General features: G+C 37.2%; 1 protein-coding gene across 7 annotated transcripts in view; it reads right to left on the bottom strand.

The window, feature by feature from the left end:
* The window catches only part of PRPF4B (pre-mRNA processing factor 4B), a 38,012-nt gene extending 24,861 nt beyond the window's left edge, over positions 1-13,151 (bottom strand). For all 7 annotated transcript variants that reach the window (XM_035030757.1, XM_035030758.1, XM_035030759.1 and 4 more), the window contains exons 1-3: positions 12,964-13,151; positions 3,424-4,623; positions 702-878 (exon numbers count right to left, since the gene is read on the bottom strand). In XM_035030757.1, the coding sequence (XP_034886648.1) occupies positions 702-878; positions 3,424-4,623; positions 12,964-13,100 (1,514 nt within the window). In that variant the 5' untranslated portion in view covers positions 13,101-13,151. The remainder of the gene's footprint in view (positions 1-701; positions 879-3,423; positions 4,624-12,963) is intronic.
* Between the last annotated feature and the right edge of the window lie 11,402 nt (positions 13,152-24,553).

Raw genomic sequence — 24,553 nt, 5'->3', positions numbered from 1 at the left:
CATGCTCTAAAATAGATACACCTTTAAAAAAGAATTTAATGTGTATACTTTAAAATGATTCCTGCTTTACAAACCAACATTTTGATTAACCAATTCACTACATGTGCTTTACATAAAATAGTTTCTACTACTGTGAGTTAAAGAGGTTTTTGCCAAGAGAGTCTTTCACAACTACTGAGGCTATCATCTTGAGGTCATGTTCTAGGGGACCAAATACAAGTTAAAGAGGTTTTTGCCAAGAGTCTTTCACAACTACTGAGGCTATCATCTTGAGGTCATGTTCTAAGGGGACCAAATACAAGTTAATAGAAAAATAGAGACCTGCAATTACATAATGACTGGAAACTGGGCTACTTATTTATTACCTTACGATCTATCCTGCTTAAAACAAAACAAAACAAACCAGTAAGCATAGCTCACGTAGTATTTCTTTCTTAAGAATTAGGGAAAAAAAAGTGTTCCCTTTTCAAAAGATTGAGTTTTTAATGAACCACTGATTTAAATTTGAAAAAAAGATAAAGAAAAATCAGTGTGTGTGAAATATCACATGTTGGTAAAAAGGAAACTATATGGGATCACAGCTTCAATTTTTCAGAGAAAAATGGTCTTTAAGGAAACTCACCTAATGAGCTAATATGAAGCTTCAGAAGCATACAGAGTTTAATGAATTAAAAAGGTCAACATATGTAACATATCTCTACCTCCTCCGAGGAGACCTGCTTCTTCTCCTGGGTGACCTACTACGTCTGAGTGGGGAACGAGACCGTCTTCTGATGGGAGATCTACTTGCTCTTCTTCGGGTTGGAGACCACCTATTGATCGGGCTGGCATCTTTTGATCTTTCACGTCTACTGAGGATATCATCTCGAGGTCGTGTTCTTAAGGGGACCAAATACAGGTTAATAGAAAAATACATTAAATTAATGAATTTGTTTTGCACATAAAAGACATCTTAAGGGCACACTAACCTGAAGACAGAACACACAGATTAACATGTTTTGCAACAAAACCTGAATTCAGAAAATCACAATGACATTTTGGTGTTATGGTATGCACACAGTAGAAGGTCTACTTCCTCTGGTCTCACAATTTGAAAAATTATAAAGGTTATTCACGTTGTTAAACCACTGATTCTAATTCCAGATAAACAACTCAAATAAAACTTGTCTAAGTGACAGTATTCCATTTCCTCAGTTTGAAGACTGTTTTCTTCCTAAATCTTGACATTTTTGTAATATAGTCTTATTTTTAATATATTACATACAACAGCATCTTACAATTACTGTTACCCTTACAACAAAGAAAATCAAAGTGAGGGTTTAGAGAAAGGGACAGTCTATCTAGTCAAGGAAATACATATTGGTGTAACTTTCCTGGAAAGACATTCGACGGTACTTCATAAAATGTAAATGTACGTTACCTTAGACTTTGCAGTTTCACTTCTATGAATATATTCTACAAAAAACTTCACATATAAACAATGGACATCTTTGCATACAATCCTGAAAAACTGGAACCAACCAAAATTTTCATGTTTCAGTGAGGGATTGATTAGAGGTGACCCCTGAACATGGGTTTGAACGGCACAGGTTCACTCACATGCAGATTGTTTTCACAGTACAGTACTGTAAATGTATTTAGTCCTTAGGATTTTCTTACCTCTAACTTACTTTATTATAACAATACAGTATATATGATACTAGAGCATACAAAATACGTGGTAAGTTATTGGTAAGGATTCCAGTTAGCAGTGGGTTATTAGTAGCTAAGTTTTGGAGGAGTCAAAAGTTATATGCCGATTTCTGACTGTGTGGGCAACTGGTGCCCATAACCCCTGTGTTGTTCAAAGCTCAACTTTGTATATCTATACTGTGAAATGTGGTGCTGCTATATAAAGAGCTAAAAAAGATCTTTGCTGTCACAGAAATGTTTCATGAAAAAAGCAAATCACATTTTAACATGTAGGACTCCATTTCTGTATGAAAGAACATTCATATAATTGTACGTGCATAAAAAAAGAACTAGAAGGATGTATTCTTATGACTGGTAGTGGAAGGATGAAAAGGTAAAGACTTTACAGGCTTCTGCCTTATCTGAATTTCTCTTTAATTAGTATCTTTTCTGTAATTAAAATTGTTTCAAATATTCAACACTAGTCCTTAATAAACTGCTCTGAACTTCCTTTTCAAAGGGAAGACAAACTGAAAGAGACAAAGATCACTTAGAAACACTTTAGAGGACATAATCAGCAACACTAACAACTGTCTCAATTTAGAAAGCTAAAGGAAGAAGGGGCCATTTAATTACAATGCTACTTAGAAGAATTAAGAGTATCTAAGATGCAGCACTTTGTGAAAACAGCATTCTTGAAATTTTTCAGAAAAAACGATTTAAACCTCAAGGTCAACTTGTATTTATACTCACACACAATACGTGGCTAGGAATTTATATCTTTACATAGTATAAGCCAACCTTCTTTTAAGCTAAACCTGGGTGATAATTTCACATGTCCAATTATTCAACATAAGGATACTAAAAAAAATCAGTTTCTAAAATAGTTTAATCTAAACAATCCCCACCCACTCTGCTAAAATCCTTCATGTGCCTTGATTACCTATTAGTTCTATGATGCTAGGTAAATGGAATAATCTCTCAATCTATTTTCTCTTTTATAAATTGAATATGAGAGTCACTCCATTTTATGAGGAGAGATAATCAGGAGAATTTGAGGAAAAAAACCGATGGGCTAAAAGCATTATACAAATATGAATTATTTTCATTATTATAGGTAAAAAAATAAAATCATTTCTTACACTATTCTTCTTCCTAAACTTAAGACATACTACTTTTTTTAAACAATGAGATTATAGGTATATGAATTAGTAACAAAAAAATGTCCACTTTCAATTTAATTTTATTTTTGGGGCAAAAAAAAATTTGGTAGTTCCAATTTACATTGTTGGAATTCAAAATCATGCCAATTCAAATGAATGGATACATCACAATCCTTAAATTGACACCTCCTTTTTTAAAGTTAAAAATTTCAGCCTATACTGTTCAATGAAAAATCCCTGCTCTAGAAATTCCCCTCACTTCCCATAAATGGGAATACATGAATGGGTATACATAGATTTATCAGCCAAATTACTTGGATTTAAAGCAGTGATTCTGCAAAATTGATACTAAATTAAGAACCTGGGGGAAAAAAAACTGATTCTGTCACCAAGTTCAGTATTTGTAAATCTTTCAGTCAAGCTACTCACTGAAAAAAGTACAAATATTAATTTAGTTAGTGGACATGATCTACTTAAAACTGTAAGACTGATCGCACTACCTCATTTTTTATTGTCCACAAGTTCTAGTTTCTCCTTTTTAAAATCCGGTGCATTGGTAAAAAGCATTAACATTTTGAAAACAAGTTACCTTGGAGAAGAAAGTCGTCTCCTTTCTGGTTCTCTTCGTTTTCTTTCCAAGGATCGGCTCTTGGCTCTTCTACCAGGAGACAGAGTTCGGGAAGGTGATTTGCTTTGTTTAGACCTTCTGTCATTTACAAGTGGAGATCTACTTCTCCTTGATTTATCCCGTTGTTTTGGAGACAAACTTCTTCTTTTAGGACTTCGACCCGGTCTTCTACTGGGTGACCGATTTTCTTTCCCAGAAGAAGCATCTTTAGAGGGAGATTTAATTGGCTTCTTTTCTTTATCCGTGTCAGACCGTTTTGATTTTCTCTCTTTGGACCGTGATCTTCTGTCTTTGGATTTACCTCTTAAGTCAACTGGGGATCTGGATTTTTTGCCTCGATCACGACTTCTACTTTCATTTATAATTGGGGATTTTTTTCTATCTTTTGACCTACTTTTATCTTCAATTTTAACCTTGTCATCAGTAGGAGATCTGGCCTTCCCAATTTTCTCTTGAGATCGCCTTCTAAGGGTAGGAGATTTTGATTTCCTTGCTTGATCTTGAGACTTACTTCTCTTGGATGGACTTTTGGACTTTTTCCTCTCCTTTGACTTGCTCCTAGTTGTCTTCTCTTTAACTATTTCAACACCTCCCTTACTTTTCTTTTTATCACTCCTATGTCTAGTCCGTTCTTTGGATCTGCTTTTACTTCGCTTTTTCGTACTATTTTTATTGTCCATTAGTTCAAGTTTCCCCTTTGTACTTGATGATCTGGTACTAGACCTATTTCCATTTCTTGCTTTTTCATGAATCTCCCCCTCTTCTTCAGAGCCAGACTCATAGCCTTGCAATATGAGCCCCATCCCAGATTGGACCTTTCCTTCCATTAACTCATTATCAAGTTCAGCTTTAATCAAGGCTCTCTGTTTTTCCAAGTCTTCCAGCAAAGCTAAATCATCAAGTTTAGTTCTTTTTGCTGGAGACATACCTTCTTTGTCAGAAGCATCAATAACCTCTTTTCTTTTGTGTTTCTTATGTTTATGCTTATGTTTATGTTTTTTATCCTTGTCTTCTTCTGAGGAATGTTTATGTTTCTTATGTTTACTTCTGTGTTTATGCTTCTTTTTTTTGTGACGACTGTGCTTATTTTGAGACTGGTCTTCTGATACTTCTCCATTTTCTTCATTTACACTCTTTTCGGAATTATCAGCATCTTCCATCCTATAAATTTATCAAACACATTTTAAAATTCCATCATTTATCAAGCATTTAGTCATAACAAAATAATGATAAAACACATCTCAATGTAATACATGAAGTTAGTCACTGAAATATTTTCAGAACAGCTTCAGACATTTAATTGCAAAGATATATGGCAAAAACTGACTTAGTGATTTAACTTCAATTTGTTTCCAATGGTTGAACTCAAATACACAGAATACATACATAATGAGGGAAGTCAAAATAATCACGCTTAATAAAAAGAAAATCCAAAACCAGTACAGTAAAATGTTAATATTGATTTAAAGTCACTCAGTAACTTGTTTTTAAACCATAATTTCCCACACAGACTTAACACCAAAGGCATGCCCCACCCCCTATTTTCTTTTTCCAGAAAACATACTGCCATATATTGGGAGACTAATCTCTTTCTCCACTTTATATTGAAAAGTATACTTTTTCTTTTTATAATCTTTACAACCAATATTCAGCTATATCCAAAAAAAGCACTCTAAGTGTGCACTGGTGGCTGATGTTTTAACCCCCCAAAGGTTTAAAATTTCAAAGTGAGCTGACAAGGAGTTAGGATGCTCAGCCTGTAGTGGCCACTGAGCAACCACTGAATCACATCAAAGGGTCTCCTACAGGTCAACAATAGTCCAATATCAGCAAAAGCCTACACAGTTCAACCAGTATTTGTTCAACAGGCTATTTAGTCTCTTTAAATTTCAAATGAAAGATTACTTTCCCAAAATACACTCATATTGATTGGTGCCATGCAAAAAAAAAATATTAATAAAATTAATTACATCAAAGGGGTAGCTTTTATGCTTAAATGCTTAGACTATGCTGAAAGAGTTTATGATTCTAAATTATTTTGCTAAATCCTTGCTGTTCATTAATCCCAGGTTAAATACAGACTACAATAGTATTATTTAACCTTCTCCTTTAAAATCATTCCATACTAAAACATCACATCCCAGAATGTGAGACTAACGTAAGACTTTAAATCATCTGGATTCAGACACACTATTTTTGGAGGAAGATATGGATTATTTTGTCCAAGTCCTTCAAGTTATATACTCCTGTACTTTTACTAAATTTATTATTTGTGCCAAAATTAAGAACTAAGGAATTCATTTTTTTTTTTTTTTTTTAAGAGAAGGAAGGGGAGAAATGGGAGGGGGAGAGAGAGAATCTTAAGCAGGTTCCACACCCAGCGTGAAGCTAGATGCAGGGCTCAATCTCATGAACCTGAGATTATGACCTGAGCCAAAATCAGGAGTCAGATCCTTAACTGACTGAGCCACCCAGGTGCCTCAGAATTCAATTTCTTTTAATATTTTTTTTTAAATCACTACACTTAACGCAGGCATTAAGAAAGGTAGCAGGAAAACAAAGATGTACAAGACCTGTACCTGCCACTTCAAGGAAATTATAGTTCAGGGGAAAAGAAAGTCACATGAAACACTGGAAGAATGCAATGATAAAGTCACAAATAAGGGCATTACGGGAACACTGAAGGATCAACTAAAATCATTCTGAAAACGGTCAAGGAGATCACAGAAAAGCCCCAGCTACTTGTTAAGCAGAGACTTTGAAAGGAGAGAAGGAATGTTTATTGAGAAGGTACATAGATTATAAAATAAAGGTTGTGTAAAAATGTCCTAGAGAATGAGTAAGAAATTAATGAGAAGGGAAAAGAGTACTTTAGATAGGAAAAAAGAAAAAGGTGACAAAAGGTACAGTTATAGATAGCAAACTATAAGCAGATCAGTGTTGCCAGGCATCAAACTTGTGAAGAAACTGGTCTAATGGTTAAGATCTCAAATGGACCAATTCCAGGAGATGAAAAGATATTGCAGGAGATTCTGGGAGTGAATGGCTGAGATAGAGTTAGAGGCTCACTGGGGTCGGAGGCCCAGGAACTGCAGGATTAGGCTGCCGGATAGTGGTCTGTAAAGACACTGCCATTATGGCAGGAGTCAGAGGAAAATCTGGTCCTCCAGTCAGGTCTCAGTCTTCAGTAAAGTTGGAAGGGCTGAGGAGGGAGGTGACATACTAGAGGTATTTTTGAAAAGTTCTTAGTTGATAACAATGAGGTGGTGTGGAGAACATGAAGAACATACAACTACCCCATGGCAGGAAATTTAAATTTTTGTCAGACTGCCAATCCCCATTTTGGTACTGTGGACTGTGAGAAAGAAGAAAGTATTGAAGACAGCTGCAGAGAAAGCTGTATCTTCTGGTTGAGAGGTTTTAGTTTGGACTGACTTCTCTCTAATGGGGAACAAAGGCGACAGAATAAATAAACAAACAAAAAATAAATATATAACAAAGACGACAGAATATACATATATATTTGCATCTTCCAGTGCACTTTAATCAAAATTCCGTCATCAGAAGAGTTCTTGTAGCATACAATGTTAAGATGGGCATGTCAACTTGGTCCTACAAATGGAATTTCCACAGACTTGCACTTCAAACACGTATGAAAAATAAAATATATAATATTTAGCTTTATAAATTTCCCCACTTCATCACTTTGTCCTTAAAATAAATTACTACCTCTGTCCAATAAATTAAGGAACCTGGAGTCACGAAGCAAATATCAGCCAAATGACTTCCATTTCCTGAAAAAGTTCTGGGGGAAATACTTGAGACAGTCAAATGCTTACAGGAATCAACATGAATTAAAACTAGCACATTCCTCACAGTTGGGCGAGACATCAAAAATAGAAGGCTGCTAATGGTTGTTCTTCTCTGTTGGGAAAAAATAAATCCCCCCTGACCATACCGAATGGTTGCAGAAGCTGCAACTGAACTTTTGGCACTGGTGGAGAAAAGAGGCTTTGCAAAGAGGCTTTCCAGGGTTCTCTGGATCATCAAATTTTCTCAAAGACTTAGAAAAAGAAAGTGTAATATCTTTATGTGAAAACAAAAACAAACAAAAACAAACAACATGGTTCTATTATGGTGGGAAGAGGGGGGAAACCACAGATTTAAGTAGAATACACAAAGACATTTCTTTCTCTTTCTTTTTTTTTTTAAGGTTTTTATTTGACAGAGAGAGAATGTGAGCGCACCCGCAGGGAGAGGCAGCAGGAGGGGGAGAGAGAGAGAGAGAATCCTGAAGCAGACTCCCCGCTGAGCACGGGGACTTATATGGGGCTCGCGCCAGGACCCTGAAATCACGACCTGAGCTGCAACCAAGAGTCGGACGCTTAACCGACTGAACCACCCAGGTGCCCCGATACAAAGACTTTTCAACTTTGTTCCTTATATAGGCTATATCCTCATATAGGTAACCACTTCCCTTACCCTGAAATCTCCCATCACACAACCTAGAAAGTGGTAGTATAGGTTTTTTTTTCCCCCCGCCGAAACTCGACTTATAGGGGGAAACGTGTGAGAAAAACTGAATTAGGCTAATTTAAGATATGGAGACAAGTATGGAGAACCTGTTTAAAGGCCGACAATGATTTTCAGGCATATAAAATCTCAGTGCCCAAAGTACAAAATTCTAGTCAATAAGCTAAAACTCAAACTATCTAAAGATCCTCTAATGTGTCTTTAGGAACCAGTCTCCATAGCCAGACTATCTGGTTTCAAATCCTGATTCCAATACTAGTTGTGTGGCCTCGAGTCTGCAGGCACCTCATCTACAAACTGGAGAAAATAGTACCTACCTCAAAGCAAACTGTAAGGATTGCATGGTTGTTAAGAGATGTTATTAAGGCTCATAATAGTGCCTAGCACAAACCAAGCACCTCAAAAGTAAGAGATTATTCTTCCTCAGAAACTGGATTAATATTTACTCACCATGACACTGTGGAGCTGTCAGGGCTGATACTAAGAATGTTATTTTCAGTAATATGGTCAAAGAGCATGGATTGAGTCAAACTACCTTGTTCAAATGGTGTTTCCAACATGACACACCTAGTCTAACCTTAAGCAAGTCGCTCCTCCAAGCTTCAGTTTTCTCAACTGTACAAACTGGGGAAATAACAGTATTGATAAATCACAGGCTTGTTGTAGCAATAAGTTCATATATAAAAGGCTACCACACAAAGTACTGAAGAAATACTAAGTCTCCAGGACAGAGGAGACTAAGTTTCAAGGAAGTTTAAGGGTCCTGCCTTCGGTCAAACACACATCAAGCTAGTGAGAAGGCTAGTATTACATTCCAAGTCAGTCAAGAGCTCTTCCATTTGATTGAAGATGCTTTTAAAATGTCAGATCGTATCACTACTCTGTGTGAAACTTGATTATTGCTTCCTATCACATTGAGAATAAAAACCAAAATTGTTTACAAGGCCCCATACTATCTGCCCAACCTCCCCAACACACTGATCTTACTACTTTCCTCCCACACTTAACATGCTCTTAGCCACACCGCTCCCCTTAAACAATAGGTAAACCCTACTTCAGGGCCTTGGTACTTGTACTTGCTGTTTCTCCACCTGGAATGCTTTTCCCAAACATATACATTGCTGGTTCCTTTGCCTACCTCAGGTCTTTGCTTAAATTACTTTCTCAGTCAAATTTTCCTCACCAATTCATTTTAATCACAACCCTTACCCTACCACATATCCCCTTTCTCTGCTTATTTTTTTTCTCTAAAGTAATTGCCACCACCTAATTCTTGTTTGTCTCTCCGTATTGTAACACATGCCCTATGAGAGCAGAATTTTAATTTATTTAGTTCACTGCTCTATCCCTAAGGCCTAGTAAACTTTCTAACCTATAGTAAGCAGGTACTCAATAAGTAATTTGTTGTGTCAATAAATGATTTATATAGAATAACACATAAAAATTGTATTCATTGGACTACAGCTGTGCTTACTGGCTACACTACACTCATCTCTTGACAGGAACCATTTTGTTTTTGCTCGGTTCTATCTCCAGTGCCTCACACAGTGCATACACCTATCTGGTGAATGCAGTGCCCCCAAATGATTTAAATTTAATTACCTCCCTCCCCAAGAAAAATCTACTCTTTGAACTCTTTTCTAGTGCTTTCTACAATTTAGAAGTCTTCAAGGAATTGCAAATCAAAATTCTTAAGAGTTTACCCACAGAGGAAGTAATTCCCTTCAAAAGAAAACCTAGCTCCTAAAGCTTCTGAGAATTAGAAGCTACATCAAGATGTCCAGTGTCACTTGAGTTATTTCCATGAGTGTCCCTAGTTTCTAACGTAACTTAATGAATGTTATCTAAAGAAATGACTACACTACTGATAAAGATGCTATAAGCACTTAGGGCCCATTAGTTTAACCTTAATAATTCTAGAGTTCTCCTACACTGGGGTTAGTAGACCTTCACCCTCCTCAAGTTGCTCTCTCAATGCAAATTCCATAGAAAATACCAACTGAAGTCTGACTAGGTACATCAGGAAATCGTGAACTCAATGAATTGATGGCATATTACACGTAACAAGCTTGTGCTAAAACAGCTAATTTAGGTTCATCATCAACAACTTTCTTCTAAAACTTTACGGAAAGCTACCCTGATAAGAAACTTCATAGTCTTCTTGCATAGTTCATGTTTATAATAAATACAGGTATTTAAGTTCCATATATGTAAATTTACATTTTAACATTTACGTTCTGCAATTTAACACTTTACAATTTACACATTTAGCAGGTCTATGTTTAAACCAACATTTAAAATTGTCTACAACAAGACTGTCATAAAACAGTACTTACTGAGAATTGAGTAATATCCTTCAAATCACATTATTTGGAAATGAAGCTGATTTGAAGTGCAGACTATATGGAAGTGTTAGGAGTGTTATCATTTATTTTGTTAAATGCAACGTGTAAGTTTCATCCTTCAAAGAAGGGTCTCTGGGCATCTGGCACAATGAAACAATTTTAAAATAAAGACTGATTACGAACCACTAGTGTTATTTTAACTTCGTCTTTCAAATTTTTAAAAAGAATACTCTTAATGACATTTTATCTGGGAGGCATTCAATTTATGCTCTGGAAACAGAATGTGAGCATTCTCTTCTTTACAAAGAAAGTAATTAAGCCTGTTTCTCTGACAACTTCAACTACTTTAATACAGAATTAATGTAGATGTAAAAATAAGAATGGATTCAAAAGACCAACTAGTCTTAAAATGAACTCCTCCATCCCTCCTTTTCCAAATCAGGTGTGGAAAATTAAGCTTCAAAGAATTAGAACTGTCACATCAAAAAAAAAGGGACCTTTCTGGGACACTGGAAGTCAATAAAAAGGATTTCAAACCTTAAAGGCTATTTTTAAAAGGAGCCACAATGTATAGTGGGCGAGTACCCAGTACAATAGTTAGGAGCAGGGCTCTAGAATTAGACTACCTGGGTTTAAATCCTGGGTTTGTCACTTAGTGTGACCTTGGGTAAGTTAATTTCTCTGTGCTTCAGTTTAACCATTTGTAAAATATAGAAAATAACAGCATCTACCTCCATAGGGTCGTTATAAGGATAAAATATTTGTTCAGTGCTTTGAACAGTATCTGGTACTTGGTAAGTGCAAATAAGTGAATGCCGATAAAAATTTAAATGTTTAAAACCATCAAAGAGGCTGAACTAAAGAGAGCTAAAGGACAAACGTAAAAGCCACTAAAAAGCCTTCAGGGAACTTAACTTTTTATTTCGTCCCAAATGTTCCACTTCGAATAGAGTTCACACAATTGTAAACTACTCAGTGTCCTCTAAAGAACTGTTCAGACACTATATTCCAGCATTCACTATGAGCAGCGCACAGTACTTGCTTTCATACAAAATTTATCTTTGTTAAACATTTTAAGTGCGACACTTAACAGACCAAATACTCCATTTATACCAAGAGTCCTGTGAGGAGGCGAGGTAGAATTAAAGACTATTTATCTCAGGGGCATTCATGTTGCAAAGGCATAAATAAATGCTAATTATCAAGTCTAGTATTTGAATATGCATATAAATATGATCCCAGCACTCCTCAAAATTAATCTGAACGGTCCCTGAAATCAAATAAATGGACATGATACTACAGAACTTTGAAGAGATTGCTAGAAAAAACAGCTGCATAACATTTGTATTGTACTGGCATAAATACTGGAACGTGCCACGCTGTGAACTCGATGAGAAACAAAAGGAGGTGAAGTCTAGTTAAAACTTTAGAATCCATCTGCTCTCTTCTAAGTCAATTTGTGAAGATAACAGAGCAGTCTTCAAAAGCCCTTAATTTCAACTTAGTTTAATTTTCTGAGTAAAACAAATGATTGAGGAGTCCAGAACTGAATGCCTAGCAATGAAGTGCTGGGGCGCCTGGTAGTAAAAATTTCTCCTCTCAGTCCCTAGTTGCTGGGAGACTGTATCTCTTTCCTAAAACGGATTTTTAAAAAAATCAGATAATGCTGATGCACAAAACGATCGCTCTATGAATTCTGTTTTAAAATGCACTCTCTATTTTGGGTTCTTGTTTGAGTTTTCCCAACATGAACAGGAGAACAAAATACTGCTTTTAAGCAACGATTAGACTTTGCAGCATATACAAGTTATGTTTTCACTTGGCCGCATCGATTCTTACGTTAGCTTAATTATAGACATTAAAGTGCTTGGGTTTGGAAGTAGCTACTACTTCTTCCCCTTGTACTCCCAAAGAAGCCCTACAAACTCAGGCCAAAAATGTCAGGCCTCAAAACCAAGAACTTGATCTTACTTTGCCTCAAGTTGGCAAGTTGGCAAATAAGCTGCCAATAGGCAGAGGGGGGGAAAAAACAGATCGAATGATGCTGGAGTTAAGAGCACAGAGATGGGGAAATGAAGTACCCCGTTAGCGACAAACTATTATATAGCTCTGGGATGGTCAAAGAGGTTAGCCCTACATCCCTTCTCCTCCCTGCTTTCAGGTCCTAAAACTGACACCAGCAGCAGGACGACGGCAGAAAGTCTTAGGGCTTGCCCCTCTCCCGCCACTGCTCCTCGGGTGCCCCAAACCGATGCACTGAGTGCTGCAGCCAGGGAGCTCGGCTCGGTCCCAGAGGGAGAAATACTAAGGCGCGACCGCACAGTCGCGGCAGCCGCCTCGCGCACGGGACCTGTAGAGGCCGCTCGCGCGTACGCCTCCCAGGGAAACGACGCGCGGCAGGCCGCGGCCGCCTTCGACCCAACAGCCGCGGCCTCCGGGAGAGCGAAGCTCGAAGGCCGCCCGCCCGCCCGCCCGCCCAACAACGTATCGCGCGGGGAAAGACAAAGTTTGGCTCTCGCCGTTAGGCCTGAACTTTCCCGCCCGCCCATGCAGGTCTCCGCGGTTTCCCACTCGGCGGCCTCCTGGGCGCCGGCCTTCCGCACCGCTCACAGAGACTACTTACTCTGGCTGTTCCCGCACCGACAGAGTCTCCGCGGCGGCCATCTTGAACTTCCTGACTCCTCGGCGGCGGTGGCGGCGGCTTCCCGGACGGTATAAGGTAGTGGAAGTGGAGGAAGAGGGAGCAGAGCCGTCGCGCATGTGCTAACCGCGTAGGGAACCGTGGAGCTCTGAGTCCGCTCTAAGAATCCGGATATAGAAGTGCATCCGGGGACATGGCGCACGAGCGCCATGACGCAACTTCCGGGGCGGGGGTTGGGCGTGAGGAGCTATAGACGGCACCTGCTAAGGGTTTAGGGGTGAGTGACTTAGGCTTACCCGCTAGTGAGTGTTGGCACCGAACGTTTGGTTCTGAAAACTTGCTAAAGAAGGGACAGAGGGAGTCAGATACCGGTATTTTGTGTGCGGTTCCGAGAACTAGTTTCACTGAGGGACCCACAAGTTGAGTTAATTTTCAAACTAGGACAAGATGATGATTTTGCTGCTGGGCTGAGTAGGAGACATAGTAAATGCCTTATTACTGGATAGATAACCCAATCTGAAGTGGCATTAAGGGAAAGTTTGTAGAAAGACATTTTGAGAATACTGGGAGGTTAGGACTGTATCTAGAACGTAAATGTCTTTTAATACGGAATTATTATTAATACATTTATTTGAAACTTTTGCATTTCCTTTCAGCTTTTGCTTAATTTAGGGGTAACGATTCGGGAGTCGTTAGGTTTGCTGGTTCAGTAATATTTTTGGTCCAAATCACTTTATGTGATTTTGTTTTTCTATAATGAATTCTACAGTAATCGATTAAATGAAATACGAGAAAATATTTACTGGTTCTTGGAGAGCTTTTAACACCACGTAGGTTTCTATATTCGTTCTCTTTCAAAAATATCTTTCTTTATACTCTGGAACCTGAAATCAGGGTGACGATCGCTTTCATTCTTGTAATCAACTGAGTTTGGTTTCACCATAGAAATTTGACCTCAGAATATCTGGGCTTGCTATGTATCTTGGTTTTCAGAGGGGAAGATACACAAATATTCTTACAAAATGAGTCCCTCGTTGGCTTAATCCTAAACGTGTTTAAAATGTTAAACGTTTTACCTTCGTGGACTCTATTAATATGGAACACTAACACTGATTTTTGGGGATTCCCTCTCCTCCCCTGACTCCACTGTAGCATTTCTTTATATGGTCCTTAATTGCATTGCTTTCTTTGTGAAGGATTTTTCTCTTTCTCCTTAACAATGAGATTCAGGTATAATAACTTGGAAGACTTTTTTCATAGGAAAAAGTTTTCGGAAGTATGTTAAAGATGGTTTATATCTGTTATTTACTAATAGTGTGTAGGTTGGGATTTCAGAGTTCTAATTGTTTCTGCCTCTAGATTCTCATCTCTATGTATCTTTTCAAAAGTAGTGTGAATTCATGAATTTATTCTTATATTTATGGTTTATTATATTCTCTGCCCCAGCCCCCATGAAGGCAAGGCCATGTGTCATTGTATCCAGATTGGCTCAAATGTTATTAAAATAACAAAAAATATTTAAAATAAAATTTAAAATTAAAATAGATGAACATAGTTATGTATGTACAACCCTATTTCAGATTTATTCTTGGAAATAAGTGCAAACCTGCAAGAGATCTCATCTTGGATATAAAGTAGAATGTACGTTAGGGCAAAAGAAGCCTAGCACACTGGCACCAGGAGGTAAAGTAACTTATGATGACTTAGTTCCCAATTGCCAAGCCAGGATATGAAATGAAATCTAACTCCTTTCTGTGCTCTTTCCTTACGCTGCTTCCCACAGAAATGTCATTGGTTTAGCATCTACTTATTGAGCACCCACCTACACAGCTCTTTGATATTCAAATGTGTTTTCAGTTAAAGGTAATGGAAAGAGCAATGGATGGGCATCCAGATATACCTTATTTTCCCCGGGTCTCTTCCTTAATGCTGAGTAGCTTATTGCTGAAAGCTCATAGGCAAATCCCAATTTCCTCAACCACAATATTATCTCCTTTGTCACCTCTGCTGTTTGATTCTAAAAAATTTCTTAATTTAAGTGTAATTGACATGTAATGTTTTATTAGTTTCAAATGTATACATAGTGATTTGACACTGCTCACCATGCCGTACGAGTGTGGTTGAGGGAGGATAGGTGGGGAGAATAGACGCTAAGTTGTTCAGGTTTGAAGCCACATTATGACTGGCTCAAATTTAGACTTGGGCAAACCCTTCAAATTTTTTAAAAAGAGCATAGTAAAAACAAAAACAAAACATTTCAGAAAATGATGCTGGCAAATTTCCTTTAAGATTTTCTCACCAATTCGCTTTCCCTTGCACAGTTACTACCAGTTCGGACCGCACTAGGAGGGATTTGTTAAGGATTCACCCAAAACTGTGTTGTAGTTTTGGAAGAATGGGGTTTAGGGAAGGCGGAGTTAAAATTAAGGCAAACATCCTGTACTACTTTAAATAAGTCAGCAAACGTTTATTAAAAGACAAACTTAAGTCCAGGTTTTCACTCTTCTGCTTTTCCTCCCAGAGTTTGGGAACCGCTGCACCGAAAACGTGCAGACACAGCTAGACCCGACCCGCGCGGGAGGGACAGTATAGCGGCTGAACCCGCCGGCCGGAAGTCCCTGAACAGGCGGGGCCTCGGCGAGCACGCGCTTCCCGACCGTGGGCACTCCGTCCGCGCGCCCAGAGAAGCGCGCTCGTGCGTACGTACGTGCGTGCATGCGTGCGTCTGGCGAAAGGGGTGGGCGTGGCTGAGGGAGGCAGCGGCCCGCCGCCGCCGGCGGTAGCTTTTCTGTAGCTGCGGTTGTAGGTTGAGAGCTGGTTTTCTATGGTCAGTACATTTCCGTCGCGCCTGGCGGAGCCGCCCAGCCTTTGCGCTACTCCTTCGGGCCCTGAGCCCGCGCTCTTTTGCCCCTGTCAGTTTCGCCGCTCTTGCCACCTTTAGAGCTGAGGCGGTTTTCCGGAGCCGCAGGGCCGGCGCGACTACTAGTAAGTAGGTCCGAAATCCGCGGCCTGCGGCCGGGGGGACCTGGCACGCCTTGCTGACCGCCGCGAAAAGCCGAATTCAAAAAAAGCGGACGTTGACTCTCCTTTGCAGACAGGGAGCGTAAAACCCGCAACGCTTGGAGCCTCACTACCGAACAATACCAAAAAAGTGTTCTGGCCCGGAGACAAGGTTTTGAGAACAAGCATGCATTTTTGACTTTTTTTAAACCATCTTTGCTTCCTTTTAAATATTATTACTTTCGTGCGAGATACACACTCCAGGGGTAGTTTGAAAGTGCTTTTGAATTATGTTCCTCCTATGGAAAGAGATTATTAACGTTTGGACCACCTAAGCTACATAGTCATCAATCCCGATAAGCTCTTATTTAGCTCATCCTAACGTAGGCTACAAACAAAATAAAGAGTATCATAAAATCCTTTGAAAAAAACTCCTGGTCCATGGAGAGTTCTCAGATGTCAGTTAAAAGAATGTAGATCGCCTTTTAGATAATACTTAAGGTTTTATCTAGTTTAGATCTAGATTTCGAATCCGTAGCTGGAAGACATTGAGACTGAATTTTCTTTTATTACTAATCAAGAACTTTGACTTTTGTTCCATGAAATTTAGTTTTTTGTTGTTTTAAAAACAGTTCTGAAGCATTCACGAAAATCTGGAAAATACAAAAAGCAAAAGAAAACAAACAAAACCACCTAGAGTTCTATTGTCCAAACTGAACCAACATTAATATATTGGCTTGGTTTGACTTATTTCCATATGAAATACTAAGTTTTCTTGTACTCATGAGTAGAATGCGATAGTTGGCTTTTTCATGTAACACACCCATCTATTTTTACATAATTCTAGTTTCAGTAAACATTTTTATAACCAGGTGATGTCTCTTTTTTCCTTTGTTGGTGGATGTGTATGTCATTTCAGTTTTGCACTATTGTATATGACTATGATGAAGCGATATTTAGAATAGTATTTAGAACGTGACCATTCAAGGGGAGTTGACTTGGGCTTCACCACTCTACCAAGCAACTTATTTAACCTTTCTGAGCCTCATTTTACACATCAGTAACATGAGGGTAATAGTTCTCATCACAAGGGTTATTATGGGAATTAATTGAAATAATGAATGAAAATGCCTGGATCATATATTAGTAAATACCAACTATTTCTACATGTAAAGTTTTTTTCGATTTTTGTATTTTTAAATTTCTTTTGTTCTGATTTTTTTGGTAACATGCATGGTTTATTCCCAGATTTTGTATATGGTTAAATACTATCACCACACTGGGTCTAAGGGGTTTTATACATAGGCTTTTTATATATTTTACTATATAAATTATTCATAAAAACATAAGTTAGAAATACTTTTTTGCAATAAAAGTTATATTTGGCTATAATTTATAAATATTCATGTTTTATGGTAGGGCCTATTCTTTCTCACCTTTTATACATATATACATACATTGTTATTTTTAAGAATTGCATCATAAAGTGTTCAGTGTGAAGAGAGTACAGTGATTAAGGAGTAGGAAAAAAGCTGGAAAGGGAGGTTTTAGAATTTAGATTTCATTTCGAATTTATGGAATAAGTTCAGTGTTGAGGAATGACCTGATTTAATTTGTTTTGGAGGGTTCATTTGGCTGATGTATGGAGATAGACAGCAGGGCACCAGAAAGGGAAAGATGGAATCCAGTTAGGAGTGTAATTCAGTAATCCTCGTGAGTGATGGTGGTGGTTTCAACCAGGGTGGAAATGGAAAAAGTGCTGGATCCTGAATATATTTTGAAAGGACAAGCTATAGAATTCAATGATTCATTGGATGTGGGGTGCAAGAGACAGCAACTTAGAGGTTTGTGGCTTGAGCAATTGGATGGATGCAGTTGCTGCTTACAGAGATAGAGACTGAAGGAGGAACAGATTTTAAGTGGGGGGAAAGAAGAGTTCTGTTTTAGTCAGATCATACTTTGGAGTCTGTTAGATGTCTAATTGGAAGTGAGGTCTTAAAAACTTCAATTATTGTTGAGTTACTTGTTTCTCCTTTCACTTCTCTCATTAGATGCATTCATGTTTACAAACCTTTTCCATTTGGATTGACACCTTTATCATTACCAAATGTCCCTCCAGTAACTTTTTAAAAAATTTTAGTTTACTTTGTCTCATATTATACAACAATTCCAGCTGTCCAGTGGTTCATGCTGGCATGAGAGATCATTGTTGTAGTGTCTCCTATAGACAGCACATACTTGGATCTTTTTAGTCTAGTCTAATGATCTCTGCCTTTTGATTAGAATGCTTAATTCATTTGCATTCAATGTTATTGGTAAAGATGGATTTATGTCTGCCATGTTACTTTGTTTCCTATAGTCTAATGTGTTTTTTGTTCCTCTATCCCTCTTTTACTGCTTTATTTTGCATCAGGTGACTATTTCCTAATGGAGCAGTTACTTTCTTTAATGATTTTTGTTCACATTTTCTCCTCCTTTTTTTTAAGTTGAAGTATAATTAACATACAGTGTTATATTTGTTTCAGACATACTATATAATGATTCAGCAATTCTCTACATTATTCAGTGTTCATCATGATAGGTGTACTGTTAACCTCCTTGATCTATTTCACCCATCTGTCCACATCCCGTCTGGCAACCACCAATTTTTCTCTGTATTTAAGGGTCTATTTTTTTGTCTCTTTTTTTCTTTATTTGTTTTGTTTCTTATATTTCGCATATGAATGAAATCATATGGTATTTGTCTTTGTCTCTCTGACTTATTTCACTTAACATTATACCCTCTAGGTCCATTCATGTTGTTGTGAGTGACAAGATCTCATCCTTTTATATGGCTGAATAATATTCCACTGTATATGTGTACCACATTGTCTTTATTCATCTATGGATGGACACTTGTGTTGCTTCCATATCTTGGCTATTGTAAATAATGATAGGGGTGCATGTATCTTTTTTTTTAAGATATATTTATTTTAGAGAGAGAGAGAGAAAGAGAAAGCATACATGTGTGGGAGGGGCAGAGGGAGAGAGTCTTAAAGCAGACTCCCCGCTGAGCGTGGAGCCTGGTGCTAGGCTTGATCTCAGCACCCATGAGATCATGACCTGAGCAGAAACCAAGAGTTGGATGCTTAACTGACTGAGCCACCCAGGCATCCCTGCATGTATCTTTTTTAAATTAGTGTTTTAATTTTCTTTGGATAAATACTCAGTAGTGGAATTACTGGATCATTCTATTTGTAATTTTTAATCTTAAGAGGAACCTCCTTAATGTTTTATACAGTGGCTGCAACAATATACATTCTCACCATCAGTGTGCAAAGGTTTCTTTTTCTCTACATCCTTGCCAACACTTATTATTTCTTGTCTATTTGATTCAAGCCATTCTAACAAGTGTAAGGTGATATCTCATTGTGGTTTTGATTTGCATTTTCCTAGTGATTAGTAATGTTGAGTATCTTTTCTTGTGTCTATTGGCCATTTGTGTGTCTTTTTTGGAAAAATATCTATTTAGGTGCTCTGCCCGTTTTTAATCAGATTATTTGTTCATTTGTTTTGGTGTTGAGTTGTTTGAGTTCTTTATATATTTTGGATATTAACTCCTTATCAGACATATCATTTGCAAATATCTTTTCCCATTCACTAGGTTGCCTTGTGACTTTGTTGATGGTTTCCTTTGCTGTGTAAAAGCTGTTTCTTTTGGTATAGTCTCAATAGTTTAATTTTGCTTTTTATTTCTGTTGCCTAAGAGACCTATTTAGCAAAATTTTGTGATGGCTGATGTCAAAGAAATTACTGCCTGTGTTTTCTTCTAGGAGTTTTATGGCTTCATGTCTCACATTTAGGTCTTTAATCCATTTTGAGTTTATTTTTGTGTATGGTGTAAGATAGTGGTCCAGTTTCATTCTTTTGAATGTCCAGTTTTCCCAGCACCATTTGTTAAAGAGACTGTCTTTTCTCTGCTGTATATTCTTGTCTCCTTTGTCATAGATTAATTTACCATATAAGCATGAGTTTATTCCTGGGCTCTTTTATTTTGTTTTACTGATCTATTTGTCTATTTTTGTGATAGTACCATACTGTTTTGATTACATAGCTTTGTAGTATAATTTGAAATCTGGAATTATGATACCTCCAGCTTTGTTCTTTCTCAAGGTTGCTCTGGTTATTCAGGACCATTTGTGTTTCCACACAAGTTTTAGTATTATTTGTTCTAGTTCTGTGAAAAATGCTGTTGGTATTTTGGTGGGGATTGCATTGAATCTATAGATTGCTTTGTGTGTTATGGACATTTTAACAATATTGGTTCTTACAATCCATGAGCATAGAATACCTTTCTTTTTATTTGTGTCATCTTTAATTTCTTTCATCAATGTTTTTTAGTTTTCAGAGTACAAGTCTTTCACCTCCTTGGTTAAGTTTATTCATAGGTGGTTTTTGTTTTTGTTTTCACTTTTTTAAAGCATTTTTTTAGTGGTTGCTTTAGGGCTTGCCATAAACATCTTAATTTACTAGACTCAGCTTTAGTTTTATGCTAACTTAATTGCAATGAGATTAAAAACCTCACTCTAATGTAGTTTTATTCCATTTCTCTGCATTTTTGTGGTATAATTGTTATACACATTGTATATATAGATGTTACAAACCCAACAATATATTGTTACAATGATTACTTTATATCTTTTAAAGAAGCTGAAAGAAAGAGAGCAAGTATATACATATTTATAGCTTTTGTTATATTGACCTTGACTTTTCTTTTTTAAGACTATACCAAAAGAAACAGCTTTTACACAGCAAAGGAAACCATCAACAAAATCACAAGGCAACCTAGTGAATGGGAAAAGATATTTGCAAATGATATGTCTGATAAGGAGTTAATATCCAAAATATATAAAGAACTCAAACAACTCAACACCAAAACAAATACGATTTTTAACCTCTACACCCTACGTGGGGCTCAAACTTACAACCTCATCAAGAGTCACATGCTCTACCAACTGAGGGAGCCAGGCACCCCTGACCTTGACCTTCTTATTTATGATTTCTGGTTCTCTTCATTTATTGTCTTTGTGAGTTCGTGTTACCATTCAGAGTAATTTCTTTAGCCCAGTACAGCTTTTCTCCTACCCACCTCCTTTAGCAAATATGTTATATTTCCATGTGTTAGAGGCTCAACAATACATTGTGATTTAATTTTTCGTTAAATTCATTTCATTCATTCATGAAATTTCATTTCACTAAAATTTTTAAAATTTAATAAATCTACCTTGAATTTAAAGCACTTTGTATTTAAAAAAATTTTAATTGCAGCAATTTGTGAAATAGACATCTGTATGTACTGTATGCTATGCTCTTCAATAGGCTATGTTCTTCTTTGGCTATGTTTTTAAGTAGGTAAATGGATAAACTGTGGTACATCCATACAATGTAATGTGATACTATTGGAATACTATTCAGTGATAGAAATGAACTATCAAGCCATGAAAAGACATGGAGGAATCTTACGTGCACATTGCTAAGTGAAAGAAATCTTAGTATATGAAAGAAGTCATGGCATAGTATGATACTATAATGATGGATACACATCATTATATGTTTGTCCATACCTTTAGAATGTACAACACTGAGAGTGAAGCCTAATGTAAACTATGGACTTTAGTTAATAATTCATCAATTTTGGTTCATTAATTATAAAGACTGTACCACACCAATGCAAGATGTTAATGATAGGGGAAACTGAGGGTGGGAGGGAGAGAGAGTACAGTAGTCCTCCCCACCCCTTCATTCATGGTTTCACTTTCTACAGTTTCAGTTACCTATGGTCAACCACGGTTCAGAAACAGACAATCCTCCTTCTGATATATCTTCAGAAGGTCAGTTGTAGCCTAGCACTGTCACAATGCCTACATCATTCACTTCACTTCATCTCATCACATGGATATTTTATCATCAAATATCATCACAAGAAGAAGGGTGAGTACAGTACAATAAGGTATTTTGAGAGAGAGACCACATTCACATAGCTTTTATTATAATATATTGTAATTGTTAATTTCTTACTGTGTCTAATTTATGAATTAAGTTTTATCATAGGGGTGTATGTATGTATAGGAAAAAACAGTATATACAGGGTTCAGTACTATCTGAGGTTACAGGCATCCACTGTTGGGTCTTGGAACGTATTCTTTGCAGGTAAGGAGAAACTACTGTATATATTGATACTGTACTTTCTGTTCAGTTTCTCTGTAACCCTAAAATGCTCTAAAAAATAAATCTATAAAAAAAAAACCTCTCAGCTAGCAAATTTGTGAGATAGACCTGTATATGTTCTAAGTGTATCATTGTGTTACTGGGTGGAATCAGAGATAACTAGATGTCATTTCAGCAACATTATTCCCTCCACATTCATAATAGATTATTTTTAAAAGATTTTTATTTATCTATTTATTTATTTAGTTTTTATTTATGAGAGAGCGAGAGAGAGCACACGAGCAGGGGAGGGGCAGAGGGAGAAGGAGAGAATCTCAAGCAGACTCTGCACGGAGTGCAGAGCCCAACAGGGGGCTCAATCTCATGACTCTGAGATCATGACCTGAGCTGAAATCTAGAGTTGGACACTTAACCGACTGAGCAACCCAGGCACCGCACACGATAGATTATTTTTAAAATTTTATGCCTTGTAGTAAAGATTTAACATTAGCCCTTCGGTATGTTAATTATATCTCAATAAAACTGTGAGAACAAAAGAATTTAACACCAGTCATTTAAAATGCCTTCTCATACATTCATTTCTCTGTTTTTGTTTTTTTTTTTTCTATTTGGTCTGTGTTGTTAATGAATTCAAATTTAAATTCAAGTAAATTTCATGTGATCCTGACAATTATCAGAGGAAAGCATAATGCTCAATCCTTTTTCTTCCCTAGGGAAGGACTTTGAAGCTCCAGTTGCAACTGGTTGAAATACTTTCATTAGATATAAGGTGCAAGATTTGCTAGTTTACCAGCAGCACAAAGAAAAACCTCAAGAACCACATTTTAATTTTCTTCTAAAGGATAGGTGGCATTACAGTTTTGAACTAGAAATAAATTTTGACTCAGATGAAACATCAACAATTTTAGAGTGTAGATTAGTCAGAAAACAAAGAAAATTTGAGAAAGATACCTTTTCTGTTATCAATGTAGAGTACGCCCAAACCTGAATTCTGTGTGCTGATTCTAACTGCAGGTGGTCAAAACAACAGTCCTCATGTACCTACCCCACACACGTGAAGCAAGCACACTATTTGAAGAAGCTGGACAATTCCTGCTAAAGGGCTTTTCTCTCTGTGGCTAATATCCTCTGAGCTAAAATCAGGTTGGAAAGATAAAAGACCTAGTCTGAGTGCTTTACAACTGTTGGTTTATAAAGAGTTTATAGTATATAATCTCAAAACCTTGGTACAATTAAGTGTCCAAAGTAGTTTCCAAACAGAGAATTGAAAAAGGCAGAAAAGAAGGAAGAAATGACAAGAATTCACCTGTTAAAATGTTACGATGAAAGAAGCCTTCTATATAGCCTGATATCTTAGACCAAAGTGTACTTACACTGTGAATGTCAAAAGAGACTTTTTGGATTTGTCCATTTCTATTGTAATTGACAAATGACTGAATAGAACTCAAAGGGAGGACACCTAAAATTTCACATGCTGGTTGGAGTGCTTGATACGGAAAAAGTTTTCTTGACACAAAATGATTTGGGGGGCTGCATAGGAATCAGTCACCAAGAAAAGGAATCAGTCATCATAGTATTTTTTAGTGTCCAGAATGTTTAGCTTTCTGTGAAGCTGAACATGTACGTAATCACAGGAGACTTCTCATGATGATAACTTATTTAAATCTGCACAGTAATTTCACTGGTACGTTTAGAGCATTTCTTTTGGTTGTTATTGCTGTTCTTATTCATTCGTCTTCAATGATATCCGGCAAATTGTATTTTAGACACGAACAGTAATGGCACCTGCATGTGTTAGTGCAACCGTATGATTAGCGTCTTGTTTGCATAATTTCAGGCAGTTTGATACAATTAGGTATAATCAAAGTGTGTAGGAGTAGAAAATGATTTTCTAGTGTATGTATTACATTGTCTCCTTTTAATCTATGTTTGAATATATGTCCCTAATCTTGTAGAGTTAAAGACATACCTCAATAGAGTTACAGTCTGTTTACTGTGAATTAAAACTGGTGAAGAATACGAGAATTGCTTGTACAGTTTGGTGCCACTTGATTTATACTAAGGTGCCAGCAGTTCTACCACCTTTGATTTTGTGCCATCAGTACAACATCAGCACAGCCAAAAGCAGACAGCATCTTGGTATTACAGGTATCCCCTGATTTTTGAAAGTTTGCATTATGCCACCTTGCATTTATGAAAGACCCACGTTATATTCTTTCCTCACTAACCGAAAGAAAGCCATAGAGGATTTCCACTTTTACATAAAGCAAAAATAGTGTTCAGCATCTGTTTTGCAGCGAACAGCTATACTCCCCAAGTAGGGTGGGCGGCACTGCCAAGCGCTTTCCCCAGGAACTATCCTCGC

This window comes from Mirounga leonina, unplaced genomic scaffold, assembly GCF_011800145.1.
Source record: "Mirounga leonina isolate KUSES-001 unplaced genomic scaffold, KU_Mleo_1.0 Mir_366, whole genome shotgun sequence".
NCBI classification, from domain to species: Eukaryota; Metazoa; Chordata; class Mammalia; order Carnivora; family Phocidae; genus Mirounga; species Mirounga leonina.
This window is presented reverse-complemented; position numbering and strand designations above follow the sequence as displayed.